This window comes from Bidens hawaiensis, unplaced genomic scaffold, assembly GCF_021521415.1.
Source record: "Bidens hawaiensis isolate Kalapana, Puna unplaced genomic scaffold, B.hawaiensis_p1.1 tig00020445_1, whole genome shotgun sequence".
NCBI lineage: Eukaryota > Viridiplantae > Streptophyta > Magnoliopsida > Asterales > Asteraceae > Bidens > Bidens hawaiensis.
The window spans coordinates 122,804-147,861 of NW_027493124.1; the positions used below are offsets into that span (position 1 = coordinate 122,804).

Consider the following 25,058-nt stretch of genomic DNA (forward strand, 5'->3'; position numbering starts at 1 on the left):
AAGATAAAAAAATCAAATCAGTTACATCATAACTATAACTCCACTAACTAACCATCTATTATCATGCGCTAAATCCATAGATAACCAATTAAATCATGCATCAAAGAAGTTCCATACACAAAACATATAAAGTATTCAAACCTAAATCTAGTGAGAAACATATCAATGAGATCAACTTGTGGAACGAATTGACCTAATATTGAAACCTAATCAGTCTTGAGAGATAAAATAATAAAACGCACTGATCAAATTTAAGTAAACCTAGAGACCAATTATGTTGAGATCAAATTTATTAAAAACTAACTGAATCAACAGCAACGGACAGTTAATTAGCAAAACATCAATATTGTATTCTACATAAAAATTGTAACTAAAACATATCTATATAAATAAAATAATAATAATAAACGTATATACAATAGTTAAGAAATAATAAACGAGCTGAGCTTGAAAACCACACAAGGTCAGCCACAAGAAATAATATATAGCTTTACTAACTGATTAGATGATTATCTGCTTAACTAATTAATTATTACTCCTTTTGATCACACTCACTTTACATGTAATAGATGTGACCAGCTTCCTTTAGTCACAAAGTCAATCTGAGATGCTATAGAAGTAGAGGTCTTAGAAACTATAGGCCTGACAAAAACACATTATAATGAACATATGCTTTACGGTGAACACTTTGCTTAATAAGTTGTACTATGTAAAAATTGCACCAAAGTTATATCACATCAGTTTTCTATCAGTCACAAACAAATCGTAACAGGCTGCACCTAATGCCTGCATTCTGTAACACTATTTCCCTATATCGATTGGCCTAATACCTAAAGAATTCTTAATCTTGGTTCACAATTAGCTTAAACAATTCAATTACATAACAATCAAGTAAAATTAGGTCAAATATCAATACACAAAGCAATTATACACAAATTTTGATTCAACAATGAAGTAGAAGGCATAATCCAACAAAAGAAACCAGAGACTTGAGCTTTGACTGATCTGAACATCACATATGAGCGAAACACATCCATCTAACCTAGCGAATGATTATTGTGCAAATTAAGCAGATCCATATTCATAATCTAATCATTAATACGAACAATCGTTCAAAATCCGTGGCAACAAATTGTGAAATCGAATAGTTACGAGTGGCAATTAACATGTATGTGTTAATGACTGAGAAACTAAATGCTCCACGGATGATGTAGGTGGCCGATAGCAAAAACTCAGTAACTTATATCATAAATTAGGGTTTTGAATTAGGATTTTACGGGCTGATCGTCGGAGGGGGGAAAACGGGGGTTTGGCAGGGTGTTTGTTGAACAGATCTCATAAAATTAGGGTTTTGAATCATAACTTTGAATTTTATGGTTATAAGAAATTAAAAAACCTAAAACGTTTCAAGTCACGTGCCAGCGAAGCGTGAGCGAAGCGTATAATGTTTTTAGGAAAAACTCCGACCGCTTAAAATAAACGGTCACAAAATTCCGACCACTTAAAATAAACGGTTGCAAAAGCTCCGATCGCTTAGCCGTTGCTAAAACTCCGACCGCTAGCTAACGGTAGCAGAAAAACCGACCACTTAAAATAAACGGTTGTAAAAACTCTGACCGCTTAGCCCCCAAAATAAATGGTTGCAAAAACTCCGACCACCTAGCCCCCGTTGCAAAAACTCCGACCGCCTAGCCACCAAAAATAAACGGTTGTAAAAATTTCGACCGCTTAGCTACCGTGTCAAGTAACTATGCTTTACGGTGCAAATTTGCTAAATCGGTCGCTAAAATTGCTACCGTATTTTTTTGGTAACAAATTTTGGTAGCAATTGTTCAATTTTCTAGTAGTGATATTCCGCGAAGTTTTAATAAACTCTGATTTATAGAACTGTGTTTATGAGTAAATCCAACGTCCAAATGTGAGGCACCGGTAACGGGGCCTTACAATGTCATACCTACCTCCAAGACAAGTGTCGGTCGGATGCATCCATCATGATAAACTCGATTGCCACCTACACCCCCACAACCATAACATAAGGTGCTCTTTTGTTCAATATCCAATATACTCAACTCTCTGTGTGTGTACGTAATATATCAGTTGTAGTGTGCATTAATTATGGTGATAAATTACGTGCTTGATCGGGCTGTACCGCATGCAAGTCTGGTGATGCTAGCCTTCGCATGGCCGGCGCTTACGTTCATCAATACATGTGAGAGGATTTACTATCACTTCTTCGCCGAATGTTGCATGGATGACAAAGTCGTCGTTATCATCGGCGCCTCTTCTGGAATAGGAGAGGTACGTCATACGTGTGCCAGTGTTAATGTGTTATTAAGTATTCAATTCATTTAACTTTGTATAAAGGGCTTTTGATTAGCCTAGTTGTTTACAGGATTTGTGATTTTGAAATACGCATAGTGGGTGTGTACTAAATGATTCTTGTCATATTAAGAGTAAACTAGTATTAGGAAACCGGGCTCTCTCTTAGAATTGTTGTTTTTGGGACGAAGTCGAAAAAGATTTTGGGTCTGAAGTAAAAAGTTTTTTTTTATAGGGTTAAACAATTAAATTTTTAAATGTACTTGCTTTTCTTTATTTTGATTTAGACTGTGTAAAACTTTTTATATAAAATAGCTTTAAACATGTATCAAATGAGTATAGAAACCATAACTTTTTGGTTAAGAGTCACTCTTTGTTATTAGACTAAGCTAGTGGTTTGAGTTTAAATATCAAATTAATTTTTATTCTTTCATAAAAATACATATAATTTTATTTTAACAAAATCGGGCTTAGCAAAACTGTTGGGCCGGGGTTTGCGACCACCTCGACTGTCCTTAAAAGCCAGCCCTGCTATGATATATACCTATACATAATATCCTTAGGCTATGTGTAGTGGGGGTTAAAGGGGGCCCATCCACTTGCCATGCCACCCTTTAACGCCCCCCAACACCACTACATTAGCGCTAAATGAGAAATTCATCAAGGGTTTAACATGGTGAAGGGTGTAGTGGGGTTCATCCTCAAATAAACTAATCACAAACATTTTATTTTTATTTTCTTTAACTTAATTGCTAGTTAAAACTACTACATCAAAAAGGGCTGTTGGTGCTGCATATGTAACACGTGACAATGACGTGACTCTAAGTCGACCTTTTCACTTAAACCTAAAAGAATCATTTTGATGAATCCATTCCAAGACAGATAAGAAAAACTATAAAGACAAAAATAATTCTAACTTATTTGTTCATGAAAAGATTTTATTGTCTAGACGTCATAGAGTTTTGAAAATTTTAATTTCATTCAGTTTAAATAATCAAAATAAGGTATATAGAAATAAATTATTTTCCTACTAGAACACGAAGAAATTGGAGTCACTTGTTGGATAAAAGTGAAAATTTGGACATAAAAATGAATTAAATTGATCAGTTCTGACGAGGGCCTTCCTAGAGGAGGGGTGGCACAGGCGACTACTCAAGGCAGTTTTGACGAGGGCCTAAAACTTTCAAAAAAAAAAGAAAGTTATATATATATATATATAGTATTTTAAAAAAAACAATAACCTTAAACCCATCCATTTTTTTTTTCTGAATATTTTTGTTTATTGCTACAAGAATTTTGTTTTGTTTAATTTTATCACAATTATCATTTATCTACAAAAAAAGATTTATATATAAGGGCCCATTTTTTAGTGCTTGCCTTGGGCAGCTGAGTTCTCATAGATGGCCATGGAGGTGCTTTAGTATGTTATGGATATATATGTATATAACTGATTGAAAATATTTGAGTTTCCTATGTTATTTTGTTGTTCTATCAATCATATATTTAAAATTCATTTTTGTATGTGATCTATCAATATCCATGTTATATGCAAGTAACCCGATTTGATCTTGTCAGCAAATCACATATGAATATGCTAAGAAGAGAGCAAATCTTGTATTAGTTGCACAGAGAGAACAACGATTGCACGAGATTAGTGAGAATGCTAGCTTACTAGGTGCATCGGATGTGTTAATAATGGTTGCGGATGTTGTCATAGCTGAGGATTGTAAGAGATTCATCAATGAGACTATCAATGTTTTTGGCCGAGGTAATTTAATCCTCCATTATTCCCATACATTGACATGCAAAAACTATATTCAGTTTCCCATACATTGACATGCAAAAACTATATTCAGTTTACATCAACAAAATCATGGAACTTAGTATATAATTATTATGATTTTAGATTGCAATTGGTTTATGATGTTTGGGTGGTCATATTCTAAACCAATTTTATGTAGCAGATCACGGATAAATTTAATGTAACCGATTACCACACTCAACTAATTATCATAAGTTATCTATATTAGGTTTAAGTATAGAGTTTCCATAAATACAAAAATCCCCCTCGTCCAAGTAAAATAATAAAAGTTACTTATTTGCCTTTGAATATGTTCATTTCACAGACCCTCTACTTTCTTTCTTTACAAAAGTGTCCTTTTTGGTCATTTAAGTTACCAACTTACCATACTCTATCAAACAAATATGAAATCTAACATTTGCAACTTTGAAAAGCGCAATCAATTCTAACTAGCACTAACAAAAGAACCCAAACCCGTTGGAAACTCAAAACACTTACAACAGGGTAATAGGACTTGTATCCGGACATGGAATTAATTTGTAAAAAGATTCAACGGGCATGCGAATTATATGGTATTAGGTGATACTCATTCGACTACCTAAACCTGTTTACCCACATCAAAACTTGATGTATCAATATAATATGTATAAATATTATTGAAAATGATGCTTCGAAGTAGTTAGAAACTGAAATCAATAAATGGAATGAAACAAATTTAGTTGAGTATATGATATTTGAAGTTGTTTGAGCTAGATTGTATTTCGAGTAATGGACTTTGTAATGGGTAATTTTAACCACATAATTGGGCATGGAACTGAGAATGTCATCCCTAATCTAAACACTAGTCAGGTATCCACACGATGCATCATCCCTGATCTAAACACCAGTCAGGTACTCACACGATGCAACATCCCTAATCTAAACACTAGTCAGTTATCCGCACGATGCAACATGTAACAACACTTAAAGGCTCTAAGTGAGAGCTCGACTCAAACTTCATACCCCGCTGACTCTAGTCAGCTCCGAATTAAAGCTGAAATCTTAAATTCGAGTTTGACTTGATTAAATATCAAGCTGACTCATTTATCTAATGGTAAGAGAGTTATTCAACGCATGCTGTTGGGTACCTGAAATACATTGAATGGATTAGGAAAATTTTAGAAAAAAAATACCTTAATTTAAGAAAGTTACTTTGTTTGACAATTTCGAACGGAACATCGATGAGGATGTCTAGTTTATTATGAAGCTGGTAGTTTGTGTGAGGTAAGGAATCAAGTTCCGTCGGCTTATATGCTTGACAATTTCGAACGAACCATCCATGAGGAGACTAATATAAAGTGATACGAAGAAAAACTCTAATTTGTACAAATTCCTATGGAAGCGTGATAACATTTTTATGCATAATAACATAAGAAAAACACTGCATTTTAATCGTTATAATGTGTGTTATATAATTGTTTGTGCCAATTTGAAAAGACGTGTGATGCTTCCATGGCGGTTATCAAATAAATAACGGATATGCTAGTTCTTTTAATCAATAAATGAATGAATTTAATCAACGAAATGATGTTATGTTGAACCGATTAAATGAAAATTTTATTCTAAATGATTATACATTTCTGAAACTTATATATAGTTTTAATATTTATGATTTCATGTTTTTTTGATTTTTGATTTCGTCATGTTTTTAATCAACTTAACCAATGGAACAGTAAAATGACTGGTTAGATTATCTTTATAATATATTATATATATATATATATAGATAAATAACTAAATGTCGGTGGCACTGAATGTTTTTTTAAAAATTGTCTTGACTATAAGATAAACTATTTCCAACACCAAACCAAAGTTAAGGATTCCTTCGGTGGCAAAGTGTTAGCATATGAGTGTGTTTGGGTTGCCTACTACTTAGGATCAAATCTCATTTGATGTTGCTTATATCTATAATTCTATATCATTTTTTAAATTTCTTTGTCTATGTTTTTTAGAATTTCGGTAACAAACGTAACCGAAACTAACCAATTCAGGACCATTCACTACTGCTTCGCCTTGACCGACAACACTCTGGTTTTATTTTACCGAATGAGTATTTTTTGTTTTACCTTTTGTTTAAATTATGGTCCGACAATTTGCGTCAACGTACCGCCGCAACGCCCTGAACCGATAACGCTCAAGTTTTTCAATGCCTGGGTTTTACCGATCGAATAAACGGAGTTTTAACCATTTTATTTATTTACAGGTTATAAACGACGTTTTAACAAATTTACTTTTGTATATCTTAATCTTGTTATACGTTAACAGGCTACTCACAACACCTCAGTGGTCCACCCTGTCTTCTTATTATTAAATAATTTTTTTTTGTTTTTTAGTTATTATCGTTAGTTAATTAGTTGAATTCGCATCGGTTCGCGACCACAATGCGTTGGTTATTATTATTTTTAGTTCGTCGCAGTTTTTTTTGTTTTGTTTTATTGCCATCACTTTCGATACTGACCAAATTCGTGTAGGTTCGCAGCCCCATCCCAAATATTTTTTTGTTTGCAGCGGGTTTTGCTACTTAATTCATTTTTTTGTTTAGTTTCGGTGCCGTATACTGTGATCGACCAAATTCGTGTCGGTGTACCGCCGCAACACGCCGCTTTTTATAAGCTTGGCGCAATGCGCCAGTGTAGTACCTATCATCATATAGATAAATATTAAAATGTCGGTGCCACAAAGTTTTATTTTGATTTTTTTATTAGATTTGTTAAGGGTTTTTCTTAGATCATTGTGATGCCAATAAAAATGTGATTGTTTGATGTGTTGGTAGCTATAACGTGTGTAAAAACACAACCATTCAATCAACACAGGTTCGAGTCCTGTATTTTGTTTAAGGTTTCCCTTTTTTGGTGCAAGAATTTATAGAATTTTTCCTTTTAGTATTGCACTTGCTTTTTTTTTTTTTCTTTTTTTATGTTATATATTTTTTTGTATTTTTTTTGTTTTAAATAATTTAATAGAACGAAATTGTTGTTTTGGGTTTATTTCGAAACCGGCTGAATTCATATCAATTCCAGCCTCAATGTCGGACAAAAGTTTTGCCCATCAAATAAACATTGTTTTAAATATGTTAATTTTTTGTATCATAAGCTTGCTACTGTTATCGGCCTCTACTAGGTACCATAACGAACCAAACCGATACCGATTAATGTCATTTTTAATCATAAGTTATACGTGTGCCGAAATCGTTTTGAAAACTTGTAGTGCCGGTGTTGTGACGAATTTAACTGATACCGACTGAGTTCGTGTCGATGCGCTGCCGCAACGCGGCAAGTTGTTACCTAGCATATATTAAGAATGGAATGTCGGTGCCACAAGGTTTTTTCTTGAATATTGTATTAGTTTTGTTTAATATTGATTCAAATCCTTTTGTTGGCTAAACAATCATGATTGTGTGGCTGGATGGTTGTTGCTTTATGTTTTTGGTCTTTAACTGTATGGCTCATTGTTGCTGGTTCGAGACCCATATGAGGCAGTGTATTTATGTTTTTTTTTCTTACTACTTTCCCATTTGATTATTTGATATCCTTAGGCAGCAATTTTTTTGTTTTTTTTTTCAGTACTTTCCCATTTGATATCCTTATTTTGTATTTGTTTTTTTATGCATTTTTTATTATTGTATTTGTTATAAATATTTTAAATTCAAGAATTTATTATTTGGGTTTATATCTGAAACTATAATAAACAAATCCTATATCGGCCGAATTCGCATCGACTAATCGTCATAATGCCCGGAATTTTAACGATCGAGCAACCATTATTTTAAATATGTTGGATCAAAGCTACATCGTAACCAAGTTCGTATCATTTTTGTCACAAATTGTACATGTGCCGATACAATTTTAGATAATTATTATTATTATTTAGTGACGGTGTCGTAGCGAATTTAACCGACACCAACTGAATTCGCGTTGCTGCAGCGCCGCAATGCGGCGGGATGTTTCCCTAGTTGATTATGATTTTTTCTAATTCTTTTTAGTTATTTATGAGCAAAAAATGTGGAAAAATAAATAAAATCATTTTAATATCATACGTTTCATCTATTCAAAAGATATATGAATTAAAGTGGAATGAGGTTTTATAAGTTGATTATATAACAAATAATTGATGTGATGCTTAGGTTTCACATGTTGATTATATAACAAATAATAAACTTGATGTTAAACATATAGAAAAGGAATGTGATTTCGGTTTATCAGGCTTTAATTATGGCTTTAATTATGTTTAGTAAAACTAAATACGTGAAAATATGATGCATCTCATTTGACGTCAGTTCTGATTATAAGATTTAGATTTATGTTTTAATAAATATTTTTAGTTTTTTAGCCTCAAAAGGGAAAACCAGTTCACTAATTATTCTAGGGGTGTAATTTAAAGTTTGTAATTATCACCCATATGATAATAATGCTTAATTGAGTTGTATACTATTACACTGTAGACTTGTACATTATATCAATATAAGTTGGAACTGAATAAAATTTGCATCGAAACATTGCAAACAATATGCACGTCTCAATGGTAAGTTTAGTGTTTTTATGCTATAATATATGAAAAAAAAAACATAAAGAATAAGAATTTTAAATAAAGTTGTCAAATTGAGTATAAAAAGATGAGGGAACAATCACGTAAGAATCTTTAAAATTTACAAAAGGTAACTATAAGTTAAGGGTAAAAATTTTAACTATTTAAATTAATTAATATGAAAACACGTAATATTTGATGTTACAATGACCTTTTTGCCCATCTTGAAGTTAGTAACATGTGCTTTATGAGCTGTAAAACTCTTAAAATTACACTCTTAATTTTGCCCGTCACTCCTACTTTATATATAATATAGATAATCACTTTTAATAACGATATCAAACACACCCTAAGAATATCCTAATAATAGATATTTCAAGTTCAACATATAATAGTCGAATCAACTTTAACAAAGGAATATCCTAACTTGCTTAGTTATTATTAATATTTGATTCACTAGGATTATTATTCATATCGCAGAATCACTTCTAATACAACATAAAACATACCCTAAAAGACATATCAAGCTCAACATATTATAGTCGAACCAACTTTGAGAAAAGAATATCTAAACACCCCTAAAGTTCAACCTATAAGAGACTAATAAACAATTTTCAACTTTGAATGTGATACCAACCTTATATAGTGAAAATTTTAACTTTTGATTGAAAGTTTTTGCGATTAGGGTTTTTAATGATCCAAGACTTTATAGAAATGAGATACGATGTTTGCCATGTGGTTTTAAAACTTATAAATTTTCGAATCACTTTTGTTTTATTTTTACTTTTGCAGTGGATCATCTAGTAAACTCGACAAGTTTAGGGTATACCTTTTATTTTGATGAAGCAAATGATGCATCGGTTTTCCCTATGTTGATGGTATGGTTTAAACTCAAAAGAGCTTTAGCGAGATTTTAACAAATATAACATTCTTAGTTGAAGAGTTTCATCCAACGCTTTTGTTAAATTTCAGGATATTAATTTTTGGGGAAACGTGTATCCTACTTATGCAGCTCTTCCTTATCTAAGACAAGCTCGTGGTCGAATTGTAGTTAATGCTACAGTTGAGAACTGGTTACCTCTCCCTCAGATGAGCTTATATTCAGTGAGTACCTTTGAGTCCACATAACACGATATGTGTCATATTGGAAGGTTTGGGTAAGGTCAAAACAGTGTTATAGGTTTAACAAGTCAAAAGATGTGGTTTTTAAATTGACCCACGGGACACAAGGCTTTTTTTTGGGGCAATTCTAACCACACCGCCGGTGTGGTTAGAAAACTGCACAAGACGCGACGGTAAGGGCTAAACGCGGCGGTGTGGTCAATCAATCAAATCAACTATCATCTCACGGTTTCAAATCAGCATATTATTATCATTAATAATAATATTACTAGTATTAACCTAAGTTGATAATTATTAGAATTTGATTTAAATATAAATTTGTTTTAAATATATGATTATGATTATTATGATAAAAAATGATATATATTTAAATAAATATATAATTAAATAAGTGATTTTAGTCTATAATTTGAGGTGTTGGTTATTTGTTTAAAAAATTATTATATGTATTATACATCTTCATTTCGCTTAGATTTTTGGTGTTTTGGAATCAAAGCTCTCCTCGTTTTCTTTTTTGTTTATGTAGTTAAACTAATATTATGATCATGTTTATGTTACTACTTGGTTGGATTTCAAAAATTGTAACCTTTCAATATTAGAAAGCATAAAAAACATAAAACCATGTGATACAAAATATAAAAGTTCATAACAAGTTCCATAACAAGTTCATAAAAACTTCATAACATACAAAATATTAAAGTTTGATAGAATATAACAAAGTAGTCTAAATCAATATTTACACTACCGTGTCCCCGTCTTCGTCCCCGTCGGTTGAGGCTTAGGCGCCGCCCCTTTATGTGCTAGCCTCGTGATCAAAGCGTGGGGGAGGTAATGTGTAATCCTCACCGCGCTGTCGGCTGGCCTCCCTCTCCATCATCCAATCCATTTGACGTTGCATCCGTTGCACCGCGGCCTCTACTCTCCGTAATCGTGCATCCGTGGCGTGGTCTAAACGCACAGCGCGATAGGTTTGTGGTGCGTGCTGCGGCACTCGTGGCTGACATTAAAATGAGAATTAAACGTTAATATTTAGACATAAACAAATAAATGTAAACGAGTTATAAAAGTAACCTGAACCTGCTCCGTTCCATCCGCCGCCTCATCCTCCCCCTCCCCTCTGTCCTCGTCCCCCGATTGCTCTTCGTGGTTGTTGTCGACGTGCACCTCCGGGGCAATCAATGGTGGAGGCTCGACTAATGGCACCGGTATGTATGGTGGTATACCGAAGTCCGTGACGAGACGGTCTCTTCTTGTCCCGTCGGGGTCCTTAAACTTGAGAACACTACGCATGCCCTGGGCGCTACCACGGGTGAGCTCGCGGGGGGATACTGTTGGGATCGTAAGGGTATCTAGCTGTGTTTCAAGTCCCAAATAATGCGCGATACGCGTCACGTAGGGGCCACCGAGCAACGACCCTCTTCCCTGCTTGTGGAGGTATGTGGCGATGTAGTAGGGGAAGCCATGGGCGAGGTTGCAATCGATCTTCGTCAACAGGCACCGCAGAAAGAACAAGTCTGAGAGTTTGCAGTGGTCAGCACCTTGATGTTGACCTTGTACTGACGAGGCTATCAGCCTGTGTAGGTACCTGCACAAAGAAATATAATATAAGGTAAATATAATATAATGTAACGTAATATATTACAATGTAATGTAATGTAAAGTAACATAGGTTCACGTACCTGTACAACGGGTCAATGATGCATGAGGCCTTTTCTTGGCTACCTTTAGGGAAAGGCTTACTCGCAATCGCGCGCCACCAAACGCGCAGATAATCGTCCGCAGCCCTGTGGACGCTCGCGGTGTAGATCGGCTGCCGGACCTCCTCCTCGGTGTAAAAGCCGATCGCCACGACGAACTCCTCCAATGAAAAGTACCGGTCGACCCCAAACATCTTGAACGAAACCTCCCACGCCCGACCCTCCGGGTTCTGATCTCTCATCGGCACCTCTGGCCTCCCCGCCTCCCGTGGCCTGAAATAAAATAAACAATTTGTTTTGAATATATTAAAGTAATGTGTGGGCGGTAAACAAAGTTAAAGTAAAAAAGAAAAACACCTGAAACGGAATGTCGAATAAACCTCTAGCGTAAGCTCCCGGTGTGCGGGGTAGTTCATCGTAAACATCCTCATCCACGCCGTGTCTTTGCCGACATACTCTAACATCCTTTTGTCCTCACCAACTCACTCCATAAAACTGAGGCTTAAAATGGTATTCGGCATAGGGTTCATCATTCGGAGCTAGATGTACCGGTCGTGCTCGAGTGTCCCGAGAACAAACTGGGTGTGTGGGTAATTCACCAACACATCATCCCCTTCAATAGGTTTTGGCGGCTGTTCTCTCCGCCGCCTCCGTCTTGGCCGCTGCTCAGCCTCCTCCTCCTCATCCTGTTCGTAGATGATGTCTTCCTCTATGATGTCCATCGGTTTATCATATATAAATTAAAAGCCACATTTTAGTTTTCTCAATAAACACAACTGTTAATGGATATTTGAAACAAATAAGATTTTTGTTTCAAATTTTCAAACCGACGGTATAAAACCGTACCGGACGAAAGATTTAATCGTATATATTAACTGTTTAATATTTCATAATATATATTATTTCTTTAAGTTTATTAAAAAAAAGGTGCATTGTATAAACCCGAAACCTTGAAACCAAACCGGAACCAAACCATTAATAATGGTTCGGTTTGGTTCGGTTTTAAATCTCAATGGTTCGGTTATTAGTTTTGGTTAATGCCAAACCGTTTGGCTTCGGGTTGACCGAAAACCGTCAAAACCGGGTCTTGAACACCCCGATTTGAGTCGTCTAACAAGGTCAACACAGTCATGATTGTCAAACCTTTATAACCTGATTACCAAACCGTTAAATAACCCGCTCAAGTAAACCTATATAACTTGATTATCAAACCCTAACCCGATTAAATACTCTAATATATACAAGAGTGAACCCATACAAACTTCAACATAATCATTTTACAAACTTCAACATAATCATTGTTACTAATTGTAATTTTAGTAAGCATAAAAATAATAATTGAAACAAAACATTAAAACATACCTTATTGGTGAAGACTGGAGTGAAGGAGAGATGGATAATAGGGATGGAAAGGAAGGCTGCGGTAGGTCTGGCTAAAAGAGAGACGGTCGGCGGTGGACTGCGGCGGTGGTGGGGGTTTAGGGTTTGACCTGCAGTTGTGGTGGGGAAGGGAAGTTGTGTGATGTTTTTGTTTGTTATTGCTGGGTAAAAATAAATAACCTAACTTGCTTGGTAAAAAAAAGGAAAAAAACTGGAAATAAAAAAATAAGGCGCTGCAGATATGAGTCATTTCAATAACACCCGACTATGTAAATACCGTTTAACCCGACTAAATATGAATAATGAGTAAATATAATTATATTAACCATAATCAATCCCATCCGGGCCGATTGCAGGCATAGTGAACTCCATTCAACCCCGGAGCGGGGGAACACCGCTCACTGACTACCTCAAACTGTCTACTACTTAACGAGGGTGTACCGTGGCTCTTAATGAATTCGGTGGCACCTCTAAAATACAACCATGTAGTGATCTCACATGGAATGCTACCATCGTTTGTGACATCATAATCATCATCATCATCATCATCATGATATCATTATCATATTTCATCATATCATCATCATCATCATCATCATATTTTCATCATGTCATCATATTTTCATCATATCATCATCATCATCATAACATCATCATCATCATATCATCATCATCATGGTATCATTATCATATTTTCATCATATCATCATCATCATCATCATCATAACATCATCATCATCATCATCATCATCATCATATCATCATCATCATGATATCATTATCATATTTTCATCATATCATCATCATCTTCATCATTACATCATCATCATCATGATATCATTATCATATTTTCATCATATCATCATCATCATCATAACAACATCTTCATCATCATCATCATGATATCATTATCATATTATCATCATCATCATCATAACATCATCATCATCATATCATCATCATCATCATGATATCATTATCATATTTTCATCATATCATCATCATTATCATCATCATCATCATCATCATCATCATCATCACATCATCATCATCATCATCAGCATCATCATCATATCATCATCATCAGCATCATCATAATATTAGTTTCATATCAAGTCATCATCACAATATCATCATCATATCATGAACATCATCATATCATCCACCACAATTGAGAACGACCGACATTATTTATGCAACCTTTGTCATCATATCATCTACCACAATCATTATTATAATTTCTTAGACTAATTTCATTCACATACAAATTAGTCCAACAAACCCAATTTTTATTATAAAACTAATATCTCTATTTTCCACCAATTTAAAAATAAGTTTTAAATATTTTTATTAATAATTGTTCTGCATGTTTTTAAAAAAGTATTTATAATAGGTTAGAATAATTTCTTTAATTAAAAATAAACAATATATATTTAATATAAAAATCATTTAAAAAAACATTTATATTCCTTAGAACAAATAAACGAACAATTTCATCATCAACATCATCATCCTACGCCGCGGTAAATGCTTACCGTGGCGGATAACACGCTCCTCTTGCAGTGGTTGACAGTCTTTTATAGCTTTTTGGGATTTCGAGTAACCTTCATAAAGCACCGTTAAGGTCGAACCGTGGCGTGTAGAAGACCACAGAAACCACTATATAAACACCCGATATCTATAGGCTCCATACAAAAAAAAATTGTTAATCCCCCACCCACCCATACATTACTGTAATACTTTGGAAAATAATAACAATGGAGCCCGAAAATAGCATCTACACAGCCATGAAAATTTCGGTCTGAAATAAACAAGAAAGTTGTGGCTGTGTGAATGCTATTTTGGGGTCCATTATTATTAGTATAGAAAACGGTCTCATCGATCTACGATTTAAGTCCGCTCATCAATATATTACCCTGGAAACTAATAACGATGGAGCCCGAAAATAGCATCTACACAGCCACGATAAATTCGGTCTGAAATTAAGAAGATAATTGTGGCTGTGTGAATGCTATTTTGGAGTCCATTATTATTAATATAGAATACAGTCTCGTCGGTTAGTTTAACGTGGTTTGTCGAGCGGATATTGGTGGCTGTGTAGATGCTATTTTGTAGTCTTTATTAAAATCAATATAAAACGAGGGGGATGAACGTGCCTAGAGGCCCCCCTTCATGAATCCCAACAGTCCCAAAAATCCCAAAAGGTTTAAGGGATTTTTGAATTCGGTCAGCTAGGAGTAATGACTGGTGTGCGTCATTACTATTAATCGTGAACAAAAGGTTGCAGGCGGATTTTGACAATTGAAGCAATTGTCTTAAATGTTCTTGTTGTGTAGATGCTATTTTAAAAATCTTAGGAGTAGTTTGTAATTAGTCGCTCGTTCGTTTTAATGTAATCGTAACTTGTGTAAGACTATTATTATATTTCACATTTTAAAGATTACATTATCATTGTATATTACGTAAAAGACGAAACGTTTGAAACAAGGTCATATTCATCATTTGTAATATTAGTATACTTTGTATATAATTATTTTATACCGGAAATGAGACGATATTATTGTAACAACTCGAAAATTCCAATTAAGATTGTATCCGTAACCCGACCCATTTTGATTTTCTTAGAGAATTTAATCAATGAAAAACCGCTTTTATCGAGTAAATTAACTATTTATTTAATTAATTATATAAAACAAATTTATAAACTTTTAAATCTTGGCATTTTTGACCAAAACATAAACTACTACCCCAATTTACTTCCATCTCTATATTCAAGGGACCAAACTGCTACATTATGCCTTTTGATCCATAAACCCTTACCCGTATCCATTTGACAACCCGCGACCCGTTTTGTTATCTTGGACCTTAATTCTCGCCTCAATTTTGGAATCAAATCATTCATCATAACATACATTCCTAATTCGGCCATACCGACAATCGAGTTTTGGAAACCATGATCAATATTATGCTTATTGCGTATATGAGTAACCCTAAACTTAATTGAACGAACATAGATTGAATGATTTTAATTCCTTCTGGTCTCAGTTTATGGTAATTGATTCATTCCTTCTGGTCACTCTAACCTATCCTACAATAACCCTAAACTTAATTGAACGAACATAGATTGGATTGAAAGATTTTAATGGTTAGGGTTTAAGATCAATTAAGTGATAATTGGTTTTTAAATTTATGTTGTTATGATTTAATCAACATTTGACCCTGGCTCAGCTGGTTGTGAGGTGTGCGTCTATGTACTCAGCCGGCCAGGGACGCATGTTCGAGCCCTGGCCAGCCCAGTTTTGGGTAATTTTATTTCTTTTTCATTGTTATAATCTTTTTAATAATGAAATAAATATCTCATAACTAAAATTAAATATAAATGATATTTTCATCCAACCAACATCCATAAGTTATGATATATATATCGTATGATATAACGTTTGTCTTAAATTAATTAATACAAGTTGTATTTTTTTTGTTTTTTTGTTTTTTTTATATCAAGTCCATGATTTCAAATAAAAGGATCCAATTATAAACCGATCCTATTAAAAATATGTTAGAAGTGTTTGGTTTCTTGTGATAGGGGGTTCGGGGTTTTATACACAATTTTCCACGTAACCTATAAACACAATTTTAATAATTATATGTTAAAATAAATATAAAACGAGGGGATGAAATAGAATTACAAAATAACACATACACGACAACTATATGGCATAGTGATATCATCTTATCAAATAGAATTATGTTATAACATTGCAATCCGTACGTCGCTACTTGTTTTATAAAAGAAATCACCCAACATATATCCCACTTGTAAGATGGTAGCATTCCATGTGAGATCACTTCATGCTAGTATTTTTGAGGTGGCACCGAATTCATTAAAAGCATTGGTCCATCTTTGTGAAGTAGTAGGTAGTTTGAGCTGGTCCGTGCGTGGTGTTCCCCGCTCCAAGGTAGAATGGAGTTTAATGTGCCTGTAATCGGCACTGATGGGATATATGACGGTGGACTAATTAAGAGTTCCAACTTACCACGGCTACCCCTAAAACTACATGTCACCACAAAATAACGTCTATACAACCACTGTATGGTTTTAAGCATATTGGCTTGAATAATTTAAACATGGTCGATGATTTTTGAATAAATTGTAGGTCGAGAAGGAAATATCGTTGGTAAGAAACATTTTTTAGGGGGATATGGTAGACTAAGGTGTTTATGTAAATGGTTGATGGTAGTAGTTTTTATAGCCAAAAGTTATTCGGCGCGTTAAGGTCTTTAAGGGACGGTAAGTGTTACCGATGATATCGTTATACATCGCGGTTGTCACTTAACGTAGAGGTTAACACCGACATTATTTATGCATGCTTTGCAGACACTTTATAAGTTGCTTCAGTCGTCATAGTTGTTACAGGATTTTCAAGCTTTATCAGGTGTTATACGCCGCGGTAATGCCTAAACGTAGGGGTAAGACCGACTTTAATTTTGCATGCTTTGCAGAGAGGTTGAATACACTTCCGATACTTTGTAGATTTCCATGTTACCCATATACGTCGAGGTGAGTTCTTAACGCAGAGGTAAATGCCGATAGAAACCATCTATAAAACATTTAATAAACTACAAGCTAGGTGCAAAACTAGTCAATCCCATACATCACCACACCCATACAACACGATTTAATTCCTTATCCTAGACATAATACCATGCCAAAAATAATACAGAATATGGTTTCGTTGCTCAAAATAGCTCGGTTGGTCAAGCGGATATTGGTGGCTGTGTAGATGTTATTTTGGAGCCTTTCTTCAAACACGGACATGATGAACATGTTTGTTCGTCATTTATAGCCTTTCTTGTGAGATCAAAGGGATGTTTAAAAAAGATCTCGGTCAACGAGGAGCGACGATTGGTGTGGACCTATTTTTGATGTCTTCAAGCCATCCGCGTGTAACATCGCAACCATATCAACCATCTCGTCAGTCATTCTCCTTAGATACGTGTGACCCTCCTTAAAGATGAACGGGTGTGGTTGTGCGTCTCGTTTACGACCTCAAGCTTCCAAAAATTACCAACACGGTTGTGCCTTCCTTTTAGCTTAAACGGACAACCCTTCTTTATACTGCCTGCACGCCTGATTGTGGCGGTGAGTTTTGGTTCGCCGCCGCGATTGCATCCAAGATCCACGGCTCTTGGCCTAGACCGCTGGAGAACAACAACACACCCATGCTCCCGACCTCTTTTCTTCGCCCACTCCTCCAGCTCCTCACGGGAAGAAAATAACTGAAACAGTATTAACGTCAAATTTAAAACAAGTTCAAGCCAACTACTAATTACAAAATATTTTTATTAAACAAAACAAATTGGCTCGTATGATATCCGTTTTATATGACACCCTAGCCTCGCGAATGTAATTATCACCAACGTCGTCAGAATTATGTCTGCCGTAATCTTCATCAACATTCTTGTGGGGGGTTTCAAGAATATGGTCTGGTTCTGGTTGTGACCGATACGCATCACCTACTGGTAATGGGTACGAACGTTGACTACATGAATACGGCTCCTCGGTATTAAAATGGTACGAAGGCTGGGCAACGTAATGCGGGTCTCCTGATAAATGGTATGATGGCTGACCGTAATCATGTTCAGGATGTGACAAGTACGAACTGCTGCTAGGCGCCAAATACCAATCCGGTTGATCGTGCACAAAATATTCCAAACAAAATATATTGTTAACAAATCTAATTTCCAAAATTAATGACGACGGGTAACCCAAATAAACATGTGACGATACCTGGTTCAAATTTGGTAACGCCGCCCCCCCGTTATAATCTACAAACTCCGACGGCGCAAGATTCAAATCCGGAATACTTGCCTCGATGTTTGTCCTCGGCGGGCTCGGAAAATAACCGTCAAACATCCTAGACATTTTGTTGAGTTGGGAATTTAGACACTTTGTATGTAATGTAGCAATTAATTTATGTTTTTCATGCTAGCTAATGTATACTTTGTATGTTTAACTTTGTATGTAATGTAGCTAATGTATACCACCACAAGTCTGGGAATCAACCTAAATAATTGATGGTTGTAAACGCAACATTAAGGTCTAAACACGGCGTGTTTTAGGACAACGACAGACTTCACCAATCAAATCATCTGTCAACGTCGTCAAATCAATCACGTCGAATAAACCGCCACGGTAAGGGCTAAACGCAGCGTGTAGTGGGGTGTGCGGTGTGGTTAGGAGGACCCTTTTTTTGTTTAAAAAAATTTTAGATTCTAATAAAGTAGGTCTTAGGGTGTGAAAGTATGATTACAAAAATCATTTTCATTCTTAGCCATTATTACTTTGTACGATTCAACTCCTTTAACTATATGAAAGAAGGATCATGTTGATGTTTTTCCCCTTTTTTCAAATGTGACACTAAATCTGAATTTGTGATGTTTTATGCATTAAAAATACGATTTTCGACCAACCTGACCTCACTTTTCATGGAATATATTTATTTACGCATTTTACTCGTTAAAAATGAATCATAACCTAAATCTAGGGAAAATTATGCAAATAATCATGTTTAGCATATCAAATAGACAAGTTTAGGCTCCAAATCAATCACCCGATATGCAGATGATCTTATTGAGCTTCTGACCTTTTGCTCCATTAATATTATTATTATTATTATTATTATTATTATTATTATTATTATTATTATTATTATCCAGTGAGCTTCTTCAGCTTCTAAGTTCATATCGTAGCTTCCCATTTTCACTTTGTACATTCAAAAGGAATTATCATCAACTAAAATTTTGAAGATAATAGTTTGCCCGCCAGGTGTTCGACAAAATCTCTCAATGAAATAATCTTTGTTTTTGGTGTTTTGAGGAGGGGAGGGCAACGGGTGGTTGCTCTCCTCCTTCCCATTTCGTTCGGGTGTTCATTCCTCAAGCTCAACTCGAGTTTTGTTTTATTATTATTTTTCTTGGTGCTGTACGTGGCTACCGGGGTGTTTTGTTGTGCGGGGGTGGTATGACCGGGGTTATCGAGGAAGTTGTTTGGCCGTGTCCGTTTAGAGGCTTCCACTGTTGCCCGGATGGATTACCAGGGTCCAAGGGGGTTCGATTGGCCGCACATATTAAGCGGCTTCATTTGTCATCGGATGACAAGAAAGAGACCTTATGAGAGGCGATCTCGACGAATTTGGATTTGTTTATTTCGGTTGGTGAGGCTTTAAAGGTCTCGCGTAGGTGGATGTGTGGAGCGTATATGGAGTCACATGCTCACCGTCGGGGGTGCCATCATGATGACGAGTCGGTCTGGTACAAGTGTGTCACAGGAGATGTGGAGGAATTTATAGTGGGGATTGCGAAGCCACATGTTGGGAGGGAAGTCGTCGTGGTGGGAAGGGTGGAGGTGGATGTAGCTCTCCTTGAGCGTGTCTTCACTCTTCCTATTACGATTGTTAAAAACATTCCTCATAGTTGTTGTATGGCTTTTTCCCAAGCCTTAGTGGGTGTTCTGGGTAAGGTGGCGGCTATGCTAGAGTCTGTTGAGGCGTGGGTGAAACTTTTGTTGTTACCACGTTGCACATTACGAGTTTTCAGACCTTCTAATCGTCAGCAACGCAGGTCTGGCAATAGAAAGTCTGAGCAATGCCGAATTATTCAACGGTCGCTATCCGCTTGGGGTGACCGTGACGGTTTCTTTGAGCTCCTTATATCGCTTTTTGACCAACCCCTTGGGGATGCCCTAGGTGGTGATGCGTTTGTCCCCGAGTCTAACAACGCCGGGTTGGGCGCCAATGTTAAACAATGTTTGCAGAAAGTTGCGGACGGGCATTTCACTGCTGTGGTCAAGGTATTATGCTCTTCAAGGGTTGCACCTTTCGGTAAGGATACTTTGAACGCTTTGTTGTCTAAGCATCCCATCATGGCACCTTTGATTATGCCTGCTTCCTTGCTTTCTGAGTCTCCCCTTGTCGTGGACGTTGATAGTGTGCTTGGGTGCATTAAATCTTTCCCTAAAGGGACTTCGTGTGGGCGGGACGGTTTGCGAGCCCAACACATTTTAGATGCGTTGTGCGGAGAGGGGTCTCCGATTGCGGATGGTTTGCTCAAGGCTATCTCTGTGGTGGTTAATTTGTTTTTGGGGGGAAGGTGTCCTAAGGTGTTGGCAAAGTTTGTTGCGTCTGCCCCACTTTCGCCGTTTCTTAAACCGGACAATGGGATTAGACCTATTGTCGTTGGGGCTATTTGGAGGCGGTTGGTCTCTAAGGTGGCTATGAGGGGTGTCGTGAAGGAGATGGCTAAATACCTCGGTGACTTTCAATTTGGGGTGGGAGTCCCCAGTGGGGCTGAGGCCGTGCTCCATAGCGCGAACAGGTTTCTGAATCAGTTTCATTCGTATGGGTCATTGGCTATGCTTACTGTTGATTTCTCCAATGCCTTCAACTTAGTATGTAGGACGACCCTTCAACACGAGGTACGGAGTCGATGTCCTTCCATTTCTCTTTGGGTGGATTTTTTATATGGGCAGTCGGCTAGGTTATATGTGGGTGATACTTACATTAAATCCACCACTAGGGTTCAACAGGGGAACCCTCTTGGGCCTCTCCTTTTTGCCTTAGTTTTGCACCCAATTGTTCACCAAATCAGAGATCGGTGCAAGCTTCTCTTTCATGCTTGGTACTTGGATTATGGCACGATTATCGGGGATACTAGAGAGGTGGCGAAAGTATTAGATATTATCAGGTCTGAGGGGCCTCGTTTGGGTCTTGAATTAAACGTTAAGAAAACAGAGTTATTTTGGCCAACATGCAATGGGGTGAAGGTTCAGGAGGGGTTGTTCCCTTGCGGGATTGGAAGGCCGGTGATTGGCGTGAAACTCCTTGGTGGTGCTGTAAGCCGGGATGCGGGGTTTATCAGCAGTTTGGCTATGAAAAGGGCATCTAGCGCTGTGGAACTGAAGAGCTGTCTCCCAAGACTTCGGGATCCTCAATGCGAGCTTCTTTTGCTTCGCTCATGTATGGGAGTCGCCAAGCTTTTGTTCGGTTTGAGAACGTGCCAACCTATATATGTGGGGGAAGCTGTTTCTATATTTGACAATGGTCTTCGAAGGGAGATTGAGGACATCGTGGTTTGTGGAGGTCCGTTCTTTGGGGATCTCCAATGGAGGTTGGCATCAATTCCGACCCGTTATGGGGGTTTGGGTCTCTGTTCGGCCAAGGATGTATCTACATATGCTTTTGTGGCTTCGAGAGCACAGTCGTGGTGTTTGCAAGACCATATTCTTCGGGGTTGTGATATTTATGGGTTGGACTCTGATTATGGGTGTGCGATGGATCATTTACGTACTTCACTTCCAGATTTTGATCTTAGTGGGTTCTCTAATAAGGACACCGCCCCCCTAGAGCCCAACATGTTCTGGCGAGTGCCTTATTTAGTGGAATCGTCAAGAGTTTAGAAGTGAAGTTTGATCTATCCCCTCGCCAAAAGGCGGTGTTTGAATGCCTTCGGGCTCCTCGGGCTCAGGAATTTCTAACGGCCATCCCCATTGAAGGATTAGGCCAACGTATGTTGGGTTTGGAGTATCGGGCTATCCTTAAGTACCGGTTAATGATCCCTATGTTCCCGACTGATGAACCTTGCCCAATTTGTCGCAAGGTCTATTTGGATTCTTTTGGTGACCATGCGGTGCATTGCAAAGAATTGCCTGGCTTTAAATACAGACATGATTTGGTTAGGGATGTTCTGTGTGATGTTCTTAAACGGGCAGGGATTTCTGCTAAAAAGGAGGCCCCTGTTAACTTTCTCATGGATCCTTTTGAAGGGAGGTCCACTTTACGACAGCTGATATTCTTGTGTTCGGGTGGACTGGGGGAAACATGCCTGTGTGGATCTTACAGGAGTGTCTCCTCTTGTTGGGCTCATGGACCGTGGGTTTGTTGTGGGTCAGGCTGCGTTGAAGGCTGAATCGGGCAAAGTTGTTAAACACGAGAAAGCTTGTTTAGATAATCAACATGTCTTTCTACCATTTGCCTTTGATACATTTGGTTTCCTGGCCCCAGAGGCTGTGAAATTTTTGAGTAGGGTTCAGCGCGTCGTACACCGAACCTTTTCAGCTTCTAGGTCCCAAAACTTCGTTTTTAGCAGGATTGACTTTGCTATTCAAAAGGAGGTTGTGGCGCAGCTTGTTGCCCGTTTGCCTGCCACTCTATTGTAATCGTTTTATAGTAAATTATAATGAAATGGAAAATTTCTGGTAATAAAAAAATAGACAAGTTTAGTCTTCACCAAAGTAGCCGACCTTCACTTTTGGTTGTGTGTCAAGGCTTAGCTCGTGCTTTTGGATTAAGCACTTGTGTATCGGCTAGGCTTAGCCCATGGTACTTTGGTGAATGTTAAATCTTCATGCAAGAAAGATAGTGAATGTAAAAACTACTTCCAATGGAGAAGCGCTAGTGCAATCACATCAAAACAACTTTTTATTTATTTGTTTATTTATCTTTCTTGTTTCTTCCTTAAAAGCATATATTGACTATTTTCTTTTTCATCCTAATGTTGGTTTGACTAGGCAGCCAAAGCCGCTCTAGTTAACTTCTACGAAACATTGAGGTTAGAATTGGAAGGTGACATCGGTATCACTATTGCTACACAGGGTTGGATTGGTGCGGAGTTGACCCGTGGGAAATTCATGTTAGAAGAAGGTGCGGAAATGCAATGGAAGGAAGAAAGAGAAGTAAGAGTTGTCAAGATAGCCCTATTTTAATTATCCAAATGCTAATTATCTTGTGTTTCATGAATCTTGGAAGTAAAGATGTCCCTTTTACTTTTTAGTAATTTACTCTTAGGCTAGTTTAATCGTTCATGTAAATTTACAGGAGAACTAAAATGAAAACATGTTAGGTGCACTTTTATTCACAAAAACCTCACACTTCATTTTAATGAATAAAAAATATAAAAAAATATAGAATCACATAATTTGTGAAACCATATTTAATACAGTAATTATACTGTTTTGTAGTATTATACGACCAAATAATTGTAGCACCTTTCGAAATTACCACCTCTTGAAACAGGTTATGTTCTATTTCAATTGAGTCAGACAAAAAATAAATACAGAAAAAAATATAGGTCGAAACTGCCCGAAAATGTAGGTTTTCTTAAATCATATAACATATAAATTATCCACAAATAGTGACAAAAAGATGCTTCTTTTATCCCTGTACTAAATTACCATTTCTTGACTCGTTACCTAACCTTGAATAGATACTTACATCGTGTTGGTTTCTTATAATCCAAGACTGAAGCTTCGGGTGGTTCAGTTGAAGAATTTGCAAAGTTGATTGTGTCTGCAGCTGTGCTAGGCGACACACAGTGAAGTTCCCGAGGTGGTATGATGTGTTTCTTCTTTACAAGGTGTTTGCGCCGGATATATTGAGATGGACCTTCAGTTTGTTTTTATCATTCCAAGGTAAGAGGACAACTTCTTTCGTTGGTACTGGAAAACCAATTTTTGAATCACATTCCACACCAACCTGACCACTCACTCATCGGGGGCCAACAGAATGTCCATTACACCTTGTCATCTTGAATTCAACTTGGTGAATGAACATGGGAAGTAATGTCTATGTACATCCATGTTTCAATTCGTGATCATGTTAAAATTTTTAAGATGGTTTGAATTATTTAAGATTTGATTTATGTGTATTGCTTTGGTCAACTTTTTCAGCATATTACAACCTCTAAAGTCGATTCGTAATAAATGTTCACTCTTTTCAAATCTAAACATAAGGATATGTTGCTAAACAATTTTCATTTAGCATGCAAGAGTTATTTTTAACTATATCTAGATTAAAACTTATAAAGTTGTATGAACAACATTCATCAATTAATGATAAAATCAAGAGTTTTTTAACATACAAGACATGTCATCTATAATTCTTGCAAACTAGTTTCAATTGCTCTGTAATTCTTGCAAACTAATTTCAATTGCTTAATAACATTATTTCATCAAGAGGAATATGAACGTGCCATTATTTCAACATAAAAATATCATATATTAATTCAGACCATCAAACATTCTCACACTTGAACCTTGTTTATCCTCAAGCAAGGTAACCATAAATATAGTTGAACCTTGTAAAGAACTGATGACTAAATACAAGACAAATAATGGCTCAAAA

General features: G+C 36.5%; 1 protein-coding gene across 1 annotated transcript; it reads left to right on the top strand.

Annotated features, from left to right (window-relative positions):
- Window positions 1-2,115: 2,115 nt before the first annotated feature.
- Window positions 2,116-24,314, top strand: LOC143560781 (11-beta-hydroxysteroid dehydrogenase B-like). The gene is made up of 6 exons (XM_077049002.1): window positions 2,116-2,298; window positions 3,895-4,087; window positions 9,476-9,561; window positions 9,656-9,787; window positions 23,447-23,611; window positions 24,176-24,314. Exons 1-6 carry the CDS (start codon window positions 2,116-2,118, stop codon window positions 24,251-24,253), a joined length of 837 nt encoding a protein of 278 aa, XP_076905117.1. The 3' UTR covers window positions 24,254-24,314.
- Window positions 24,315-25,058: the final 744 nt, after the last annotated feature.